Below are 11,391 nucleotides of genomic sequence, written 5' to 3'. Positions count from 1 at the left end.
TTGATAGCGTTGAGCCCTGGTGGACCTCGATCGTGCTCTCTCATGGGGGAAGAAGGAAAGCTATGGCCACCCTACTCATGCTGGTTTCGTGGGAAATCTGGAACGAGCGAAACGCAAGAACCTTCAAGCATGTCGATACCATGCCAACCATCATCTTCGATCGTATCAAGATGGAAGCTAGGACTTGGGTTCTTGCCGGTGCTAAACATTTGGGTACCTTTATTGCGGGAGAGTAAAACCTTTTGGCCCTCGGTGTGGTTGTAACACTAAACTAAAACTTGGTTCCCAAGCTTCTTCTCTATTAATGAATTAAGGCAAATCTTTTGCCTCTTCTTCAAAAAAAAAAAATAGTTTTTATTCAATAAGAGGAGAGTATAATTTCCTGTTATCTTCCAGGGGAAGTCACATTGCTTCTTGATGTAGAAAAAAATTACAGTACACTTTTTTCAACTGATAGGAGATTACAGGTTCCTGCCGAGAAAGCAAAATAAAACCCTGACCATTTTTTTCTTTTTTGAGGGGAAAAACCCTGAGCAGCTGCCTTGTATGTTAATGGAACGGCAGCCCATATGAAAACTTGCCACAACTGGGCCGGACAAGGTACGCTGGCAGACAGGCAGGGGCCCGTAGGTTATAACACCACCATCATCATCAAGCAATAACCTAACAATACAACGATAATCCATCCAGACTCCGGCGAAAATCTAAAGCGGAAAAGGAAAGACAGCGCCTTGCACTCCGTCTCGTGTCTGAAGAACCAAATGGTACTCACTCCCCCAAACCCGTAATCTTCGGCCGCAAATCCTCGATTCCATTCGCGCAGGCGCCGCCGGATTCGGCACCGGCCGTCGCGCGCGGCGTCCGATTCGGTGCGGATTTCGCCGGCCGACATAGCCCCGTCTCTGATTTCGACTTTCTTTTTTTCTCCCTCCCTGGGGATGGGGATTTCAGGATAGGAGGGCGGCGTCGCAGGGGGACTATGACGAGCAAGGTGAGGCCTTTGAGTGCAGTTTGTCCCGGAGAAGCGTGCAAATTTTCTCTGGGATTTCTTTCTGGGATCTGGCTCTGGGTTGGTTTGGCTGTGCACTGGTTGCTGTGCGTTGAACCCCGTGCACGTATGTGTGCAGATCGCCGGGTGAAAGGTGCCGAGGTGTTTGTCGGCGGGTTGCCGCGGTCGGCGACCGAGGGGACGCTCCGAGAGGTTTGTTTGTCATATGGCAATTTTCTTTTTGAAAGAGGGCAAAAGCTTTGCCCTATTCATTCATTAAGAAGAAGTTTAAGTTTGTTACAAACCGAGCCAAGCGCGGGAATAAAAGAATCACTCCCGCGGCACGAGTGAACCCAAATGTTTGGGCCCCCGCTAAGCTCCAAAGAACCGCCTCACTCTTAATTTTAGAAACAACAATAGGCGGCGTAGTGGCGACATTGCGGACGCCCTACCGTTGCTCTCGTTCCAAATCTCCCACGACGTAAGCATGATATGCGAAGCAAAGGATTTCCTTGGAGTGTCATTGGGATAGATGGAGCTCAACCACCACCCCTTCACCGAGTCAAGATTGGCCCAAGAGGAGACGTCCACCGAGGTTAGACCAAGCCAAGAGATGATGGAGTTCCAAATCCTCAAAGAATGACGACACTTGAAGAGTAGATGTGCTGCGTTTTGGGGCTCCCGAACGCCCACTTGTGTGAATGCAGTGTTGCTTGTTTGTATTTTTTTTTTGAAATGAACAGCTAATGTTTTAGCTGAATAACTGTCTGGCAGCATTGTAAATCCCCCGCTTCGTGTTGTTTACTGCACTTATTAGTTCTGTGCAATCCAAAATGGAGAGACCGACTGGTTTGTAGGCCAATCTGAATACCTGCAAATGGCATGTATTCTAGAAAAAACCCTGCAAATGGCACTGTTTACTTGCCCATTTTAACTATGGATGTTATGTAAGGCATGCCAACCAAATCAAATGTGGCCGTAGAAACTATACCATGTTTGTTATGTATCAAACACATAACTGGTATGTTGTTGCGTAATTTTTGGGCATGGCTTGGTAATCTGCCGCACAGGCAATAACACATGTTCTGCTAGTGATAAAAGAAATATGCATACTACAAGGGCTAGAATATTTTCCACAATTTTTTTTTTGCGAATAGAGATTGTATTACTTAAACACCAGAATTACAGTCCTCGCTACAGAGTCTAGGTAACAATAGCTGGTTCTTTAACCTTCACCTGTTCATGTAAAAAAGTTATTCCTTGGACTGACCATTTCATCAGCAGATATTTTCTCCTTGTGGTGAGATTGTTGACTTGCGCATAATGAAGGATCAGAACGGTGTTTCCAAGGTCTGGTTCTATCCCAACACTTACAACATTACAATATATGTTTAATTCCTTTAGATGTGTGATATACTATTGAGTAACTTTATCATGAAAATTGTATCAACATTAATTTTCCTGAACTTTCTCAGGGATTTGGGTTTGTGCGATTTGCTGAAAGGGAGTGTGCTCATATTGCTAAAAGGCAAAAGAATGGCATTGAGGTAATGACACAATCTTCTTTCTCAATGTTGTCGAAATTTCGATATAACACATCATATGCACACACGTTTCAAAACTTTCAAATCCCCTATTTCGTTAGATCTCAAGTAGGACTAAGGAAGTAATCAACCATTGTGTTTGCTGTAAGAGTATTTTTCAATGATTTACTGTAAGACTTCAAAATGGACATGATTGTAAATAAATTGGTGACACCCACCACCTGCTTCTTATTGTGGGGTCAATGGCAAGGTCTAGAGGTTGATGAAGGTCATTTCTTCAACTACATGACTAAACAAAATTCAAGCCAGTTCTTATACACTACCTATCAATTCTATAGTTTTGCATGTATTACTAGTTCTGAACATCTGTGTTGGTCATTATTTGTGTTATAAGCTGTCGTTATATACATATCTGCATCATATTGTTTTTTTTTCCTTCAGTGACTAGTTTCTCCATATCTCTATGTTGGCACAAGTTCGCCCTTTTTATTGCACCCTTTGTAGATTTAGTGTTGAGAGAGATGCTAGATGCTTTATTACATCTCATATATTAATCTCCACATGCATAATATATCTGCTGTTTGTTCTCGGCCAGCTTCAAGGAAAGAGACTTGCTGTTGATCTTTCCATGGATCAGGATACTCTCTTCTTTGGAAATCTTTGCAAAGGTAAATTTCACCCATGATGAACCTTGATAATCAGAATGCAGAAACTGCACGACAAAAATCATATGACCTTACAGTTAATGAAATGAATTTTCATTATCAATTACCACCAACTTTTACGTTGATACATCTTTAAGCTTAGCGCATGACCTATCTGACTTATGTACTGGCTGTTTTCTTCATCACTTTCCTTGTTCACATTTCGTTTCCTTGGTTTTCTCATGTACTATTTGTTGAAGCGAAACTGGTAGGAGACATGTCTTCTTAAAAGGAGATTTTTTATTTTTTTATCTTCAACTATTACATGAATGTAACTTGAGCTTCATCCCTGAACTCTTAAACCAACCAAAGCTGATCACTCTTCTAAAAGATTTTCTATTCGCGTACGGTTTTGCGTAATGTGATGCCGATGTGTAGGTCATCATCAGCACATGTCACAAATTTCCTTTGTGATATATTGACATAATCCACCAATTTATTAGAAAATCTGAAAATGAAAATAACAATAAATGTGGAAATCAGAAGCTTCTAAAAGATCAAACATATTCAACTTTTAAAGATCAAAATTTCTATTTTTTGTATTTCCAATTTTCAGTGATTTTTTTGTATTATTTGTGAATTATTTTGTGTATGATAGTTTTTTACTAAAATATATTTTCCAGTAAATTTTTTAGAATGTTCATTGTTTATTTTTCTAAACATCCTTATTTTTTCTACTAAATTTGCGGGCTTGCTTTTATGGAAATCGGTGCTGTGACAGATACGTGATGTAGACTTGGCTGACATGTAGTCATTCAAAACCACTTTGATAGATGAAAATGGTATTGATACTTATGAGACCAACTTTGGGTAGTTGTAGAATATAGGGATGAAACCTACACTTAGACAATAGTTGTGGGATGAAAAACACACACACATTCTCCAAAGAGGAATAGTAGTACGGTATACATATATGATTTATGTACAAAGGATTTTAGGCAACAAAACCTACTGCTGAAGTCAGACTCAAGGTGCCAGGAACCTGCAAGGCCCATGTTTACACCTTGTCCTTTATTTTTTGGAAGAGCTGGTACCATTTGTCTCTTCAGCATTTCTACTCTATATGTTTGACTTTTCCAATAATATTCTTGCTGCACAATACACCTCATAACTTCTTTGATTGTGCACACCATAATATTCTATTTTTTTCCGAGAAAACACAAAAGAGCTTTTGCGTTTCATTCCATTGAATAGGCTTTCCTAACAAATTTAGATATATATCGGCTCTGGCAAAATTTAAATTTTGTAAATTTGTACTGCGAACAGTTGTTCTTAGCATAATATCCTGCTAAATATTGGTTTATGAGAACTTTCTTATTAAAAAAACTATATTATATTATCATCTAAGTTCTTATTGCTGTGCTATTTTATTCTTGTGTCAGAATGGAGTGCCGAAGAATTTGAAGAATTGATTTATAAGGTAGAACCTTGATGTTCTATAAGCTATCAAACATCATTTTTCCCCATTTTTTCATTGAAGTGTCAATTTTTTATCTACAGACATTCAAAGATGTCTTATCGGTTGACCTTGCAATGGCTTCAAATCTTGATTCTTCAGCAAGCAGAAGACGTGTAAATCGAGGCTTTGCATTTGTGCGATTTTCTTCTCATGGCGTAAGTCTTTGTTCTCTATTCTGTGCTAGGAAATTCATTTTCAGTTTTAACTGCATCATGCAATGCATTCCATTGCGGAAGTCATGACCTGATAATTTTCTTTTACCATTCATGACCTGATACATCTTAAAAATGCTAGTGTGCCTTAACTTTGAGCTCTTCTTCTCCCAATTATAATTATAACTATTTAAAGGTGCATATAAATCAGCTGCTTGTGTTATTGCCTTGAGAATATCCTAGTTTACCTATAGTTGACCATAGCTTTATCGACTGATTTATCTTGCAGGTCTTGACCAATATTATTGCCTCTTATTTAAACAATCTTATTGGATCAAACCATCATATGTATATATCAGTATATGTATCTAGCTTCTATGGTTCTCCTGTTTATCTGTTACCGCTGCCGGATGAATGATTCCACACTTTATTGCTTGCCGTAAATCTATCTGCTAGCAAAACAAGTCCATCTGACATTCCATCCTTACATGCTTAAGTAATTGCATATCTTTAGTGCTGCTGCCTCAAGTTAGGAAGCTAGACGATGATTTGACAGTTTGACACCAAGTTACCAAAATACCTTGCGTTATGCTGACAAGCAGCCCGTCACTTGGACTCATATAGTCGTGTTGGTTATGAACTTTTATAGTAACACATTTTCTCATCCTTTTCTCTTATATGGCTGGTTAATATTGCAAACGACTATCTTCTGTGATCACCTATTTGCGTATGAAAATGTTCCCATTGCATTGCGGATCTGCAGAAGATATCAAAACCAACACAAACAACTTTATACTTCTTCAGGAGTTGCCCATATTTGATGTCTCCTGCAAACCTTTAATCGAACTTCTAAAGAAATAGCAGCACTGAGATATATCCTTTGGTATGATTTCTGTTGAACTATATGTGGAGTGCCCAATCTCTCATCAGTTCGGACTTTTGGTTCTTCTAGTTGGTGCATGAAACTTAATATGGTATCACTGTATCAGAGCAGAGGTCTTGGGTTCAAGTCTCGGCTTTTGCAGTTTAGAAAAAAAGAATTGGCTGCCCTCTTTCTGTCCATGTTTGGGCCTTATCGAGCCACATGTGAGAGGATGTTGATTGCCCAACCTTCTTCATCAGTTTAGATTTTTGGTTCTTCTGGTTGGTGCATGAAACTTAATAATGACTTCATATACCTTCAATCTTCGATTGCACCTCCAATCTTCACAAGAACTTCCGTCCATCACACTAGTTCATTTAGAGAGTGCAGGAGAAAGATACAACAAACTTGTGTTGTATGTTAATCCCTAATCCATTTGATTGAGTAGATGGACTATTGTGGCGATTGCTACATCTGACAAGACATTGCATGGAAGGATGGTATATTAATGAGATATACACCAAAGAATAATTGTATACCTCTGGTTAAAGTTTCTGAGTGCAGCACTTCTGTATTGGGTCTCACTAGTAACTAGCGACATGAGATTATCAATCCATGGAGTTTCAGTAACCTTGATAACAGGAATGAAAAGAGGCCCTTCAGTTCTTCTTCCCCTTTGTATCCATCAGTGAGGGGTCTGAATTATCTACTTATTACCTATGTTCTGTTCCTCTCCTGTCACATAACACTCCAATTCTTGTCTTACTGTTCAGATTTGTCATGTGTACTTTACTTGGTTTTACCAAATTCAGTAAAGCCAGTAGACCACTCAACTCCATTTTCCTTTGTCGGTTCTTCATTTTCTTCAGAGATCAAGGTGTCTTTTGACAGCATATGCTGTTCATGGCACTTCCAGTACCTGCTAAATCTGTACTCTGCTCTTGTTGCTATTTATTTTGATTCACCCTTTCTCTAGAAATCTGTGAGAAAAACGTGTGTGAAAACACTAAGTGACTGATAGGTAGTGCAGCTCCAATCTAACCCGAGTTTTAGGATCAGAGAAGTGAGAGAAAATATGTAGGAATAAGGAATTGGAATTAGAAATCTGCATTTTATCTTATCTGTGCAAGTGACATGCACATTCCTTGTATTCTGGAAACTGCTGTCTCCTCCCCGTCCATCTTTCTCATAAATTAGACCATGAGATACTTGTCAATGCTGGAGCCTTATGTTTGGGGAACGCCGTGACAAGCTGATCCATGATTCCCTTGTCCTTTCCCTTAGCCTCATTTCTGCACAGCTATAGTGCTCACATTCTTAAGCTGCCATTGTGCTGCTATCTAGAAACTGTAAGAACATGTGGTGAAAACACAAAGTGACTGTCAGCTAGTACAGCTCCAATGTTTTAATCCGAGTTTTAACTTCAGAAAAGGGAGAAAACAGTATGTAGGATTAAGGAATTGGAATATGGAACTCAGCACTTCATCTCATATGTGCAAGTGATGTTGAATCATGCACACTCCTTGTATCCCGAAAACTGAAGTCTCCTCTGCCCCCGTCTCTCTCATAATTTAGACTATCAGATACTTGTCAATGTCGGAACATACTGTTTGAGGAAAGATATGACAAGCTTGATCCTTGATTGCCTTTGGCTTTTCCTTAGCTTCATTTCTGCAGAGCTATAGTGCTCACAATCTTAGTCTGCCATTTTATGACAACTGCTGGAGTCTCACTTCTGACATTAATCATAGCTGCCAATTATGAAGGACATGTATGTTTATCAACACAATGTGTTAGTTCGTCACTGATCTGAGGTTATGCTACTGATATGTATCAAAAGGGAAATATCTATATCATCATGGAGATGTTCTTTAGTCCATGAAATCAGAACAGATCATCTTCCCTTGATTCCTTTCGTCCTAAAACTATCGATCACAGGCTGCAGCACGTGTACTCCGCATTGGTTCCAGAACAGATTTTCTGCTTGGTGGTATTTTGCATCCTGCAATAAATTGGGCTGAGAGGGAATCTAATGTGGATGCTGATGAAATGGCCAAGGTTATTTCAGTGTAACATTTCTTCTTCATTTCAGTATATCTATATCATATTTTGATCATGCTCTCAATGCTTGCTATACCCAGATTAAGACTGCTTTTGTTGGTAATCTACCAGCAAATGCTAATGAGGACTATCTGAAAAAGCTTTTTGGACGTTTTGGAGAGGTTTGTCGACCAACCTGGCTATGGCTTGTTTGCATTTACCAATTTATGTGTGATGTTAATTCTAAAGTGACGAGTAATTGTGAATCAGGTAATGCGGGTTGCGGTCTCAAGGAAAGGACAATACCCAGTTGGATTCATTCACTTCAGCAGTCGTTCAGTAAGTAGCTTTGTCAATTCTAATATCTTTTTAAGTTGTATAGCTCAAGTTCTATAAAAGGAATGCACATTAATTCTTAGTTGACTGCAGGAGCTTGACAATGCAATAAAAGAAATGGATGGTAAAACAGTCAGCGGACCTGACCGAGGACCATCTTTCAAGATACAGGCATGAATATGAATACTATTTCTTTTGGAATAATCCTAGCTTCTTGCATCTTAATTTGATTAGCCTAATTTGGCTCTGGTGCTGTTTATTGCAACAGGTTACAGTTGCTCGACCTGCAGTAGAGAACGATAATAAGAGAGGTCGCGAAGAGTTGAAAACTAGAAGATCAGATGTTTCAAGGGACAAGCCAGATTATTCTCATGGCAGATATGGACATGATTCGCTTCATCGTCAAACCAAAGCTCCAAGGCTATCGAACATGGTATGGGTGATAAACAGCAGACATATGATCAGTTTGTACTTTCCATTTCAAATACATTAAAGCCACAAGGTTGGGTTTCATGAAAGAGATAACCTCCTTAAACTTTCAACTAGTTCTAATACTAATTTGTTGTTTTCCACAACTGAGCTAGGCATTGACTTGCTAAAGTTTTAGCTCACTGGTATATCCATCTAGTTGTCACAAGATCCCTGAGTAAGACTTGATATTATGCCAATAAGTCTAATATTTGTCCGATGCACGTAGTGTAGTTGCTTCAAAACTGAAGTGACCATTAACCTGCTAGCTTCGAGTGGTTTGATTTAGTCTATTGCTGATGGAAGCAGATGGGTTGTCTCCGAACTCCAATATTATTATCTTTCCGTATACGACAATATATTGTTAAGATTTGACATAAATACTCGCAGCTCGGTGTGTAGGAATAGAGCGAGTTTAGAAAAATGCGTGCTCCAGTATGTAAAAGTGTGGTGTATTCATTGACATAGCTATCCTTTCTGCATTGTTATCTCTTAGGTGTCTGATGTCGCCGACCCCTATGAAGCAGCTGTTAATTCACTACCTTCAGCCGTCAAGGAACTCTTACTTCGAATTTTGCGTCTTGGGATTGGCACTTCATATGATGTAAGCAGTCATTTGTAAATAGTTCCCATTTTGTCTTAGTTCTTCTTTTGGTATCGAACACCTGTCAATTTTTCTTCTCAGATTGACATCTATTGCATAAAGAGCCTAAATGAGCTTCCTGAGTCAGGTGCTGTTGCCGTCCTTAATCAGGTGCGTAGTTGTTTCACGTAGATGATCTGAGCTCTTACCTGAACTTTCTATTTCGAAAAGCCTCTTACACGGACTTGAAAAATCGCTTATCCTGATTAATTCTCCATGCAGTTTTTGATAACAGGTGCCGATAAACGAAATAAAGGAGAATATTTCGCTTCATTAATTGCTAAGGTTGTTACTTCACTTGTTCAATAACTTCAATTTTTTTTTTCTTCTGTGCTTTATTTTTTGGTGAGCGACAGTGCCTTCTAACTTCTGGAGTTTTTGACCTGCAGCGCAAGGTTGAGGCTTTTGGCGTAGCACACATCTCGCAGGATACTTATTTGCCCAGAAATCCTGAAATGCAAACCAAGCGATACCGACATCAAGATTATGATTACACCGCATCCGGGTAAGGCATCCTCAAGGGAAATGAAGCAAAGGGCATCTGCATGATCCTGTTTCTGTTATCTGTATGAGCGTTTTACCTTTTGTGCTCGCATCAACATGTGATCACCGAGATTCGTTTTATTTGCAGGAGCAGTAGATACAGTTCCCTAGGTGATTATTCTTCCTCATCTTATGTTGACGACCCAATAGTGTCTCATTCAAGAAGGTATGCGGAAGAAAGACCCACTGTTGTAAGATACCCAGAGCCAAGGCTGCGGCAAGAGGAAATATCGCATGAACCAAGACAGAACATCGGAAGGCATCTAGACCGAAGATACACACAAGAACAGAGTTACAATGAAAGATCAGCGCATGAACCCAGGAAGGACACCGGAAGGCATCTGGATGGTAGATATGCACATGAACCGAGCTATACTGAAAGATCAGCACATGAACCGAGACAGGACACTGGGAGCCGGCATCTAGAGCGAAGATACACACAAGAACAGAGTTACACACATGAAAGACCAGCCGAAGAAGCTGTTTTTCCTAGGGAAAGGAGAGTGTTATCTGCTGCAGGGTACACCACAAACACAGCCCCAGAATTCAACTCCAGGTCTTCTGCTGAATATTCTGCTGAACAGCAGCAAATGAGGTTTGATCCCTTCACGGGCGAGCCTTACAAGTTTGACCCCTTCACCGGGGAGCCCATCAGGCCTGGCGCAAGCCTGCGTCGCTCTGGTAGCTTATACTGACCAGATTAGTTGAAGCAGCACTTGGGGTGTGGTAGAGTCGTAGAGAAGTCTGTCTTTCCTGAAGAAATTCTCGCATCTTTCCGACCAAAAAGCAGGAGCTAAGGTTTATGATACTATATGACATTAGGAATTATTTAAGAATACTGGAGTATGTTTCAGTATGATTTTATGACTTCTTCTGATATTGGAACTATCCACTTGTTGGTGTTTCTTCTGATGAGAAGTGGCTGTGCCTACATCTGTCTTTTTTTCTAGTGATCAGCAACTGTTGTGAACTTTTGTTCACGTTGAACACTGACTAATGTGGCTTTCTCTTGTTTACTCATCCAAAGTATGCCAAGCAATATAACGGATTGACCAGATGGCAAGAGAAGTGAAACCTAAGGCCTGCTAATACTATTACTCTAGCTTTTGTTCCACTTCTTCAGCACTACTTTACTATGCCCTCTGAAACTTGATTGCTTAATGATACCCTTTGCTGCTTTGCTTTCCTTTGCTTGACTTGAGTAGTGTACTGTATACTCATTGCTATGAGTATGAACCTGCAAGTAAATCGCTAAAAAGAGCTCTACTATACTTGTGATCGAATTTGCTTACAAACCACTTCCTCACTTCTTTTGCGTGTGTAGTCAAGCTTCTAAAGTTTGGATTTGTAGTGATCGTGTGTAAAATCTGTTGCTTGATCATTCGCCGTCAAAGATACCTTTATCTCGTCATATTTTTGTGCATGGTGCTGGTGATTTTAGCAGTGATAATGGAATAAAGCAACACATGCAAAAAGATGTTCCAGTGGCACAAATGTAGGGATCTGATGAGTTGGTTTTGCAATTAAAGGATTCTAGTCAAATCCATGAGTCGGTTGGATACAAGCTGGATCTCATGGTAGGGCTCCTTATCATTGACCTAACTTGACATGCTAGTACCTTCACCACACACGGGCCGGACCGATCTCTTGGA

At 39.9% G+C, this 11,391-nt stretch overlaps 1 protein-coding gene across 2 annotated transcripts; it reads left to right on the top strand.

Moving 5' to 3' along the window:
* The first annotated feature begins 690 nt into the window (after nucleotides 1-690).
* LOC127299116 (uncharacterized) lies at nucleotides 691-10,674 on the top strand. 2 transcript variants are annotated; one of them, XM_051329023.2, is made up of 18 exons: nucleotides 691-764; nucleotides 952-991; nucleotides 1,128-1,201; nucleotides 2,273-2,338; nucleotides 2,464-2,535; nucleotides 3,128-3,200; nucleotides 4,619-4,656; nucleotides 4,737-4,850; nucleotides 7,648-7,767; nucleotides 7,851-7,931; nucleotides 8,020-8,088; nucleotides 8,179-8,256; nucleotides 8,354-8,518; nucleotides 9,050-9,157; nucleotides 9,239-9,307; nucleotides 9,419-9,481; nucleotides 9,586-9,701; nucleotides 9,834-10,674. In XM_051329023.2, exons 1-18 carry the CDS (start codon nucleotides 762-764, stop codon nucleotides 10,432-10,434), a joined length of 1,950 nt encoding a protein of 649 aa, XP_051184983.1. In that variant the 5' UTR covers nucleotides 691-761; the 3' UTR covers nucleotides 10,435-10,674. The 2 variants fall into 2 exon arrangements, with proteins under 2 accessions (XP_051184983.1, XP_051184982.1); XM_051329022.2 differs by having other exon boundaries at nucleotides 9,828-10,674.
* Nucleotides 10,675-11,391: the final 717 nt, after the last annotated feature.

The sequence above is a fragment of the Lolium perenne genome, chromosome 5 (genome assembly GCF_019359855.2).
Source record: "Lolium perenne isolate Kyuss_39 chromosome 5, Kyuss_2.0, whole genome shotgun sequence".
Taxonomy (NCBI): domain Eukaryota; kingdom Viridiplantae; phylum Streptophyta; class Magnoliopsida; order Poales; family Poaceae; genus Lolium; species Lolium perenne.
The sequence above is the reverse complement of the archived record's forward strand: the minus strand, read 5'-3'. Positions and strand labels throughout refer to the sequence as shown.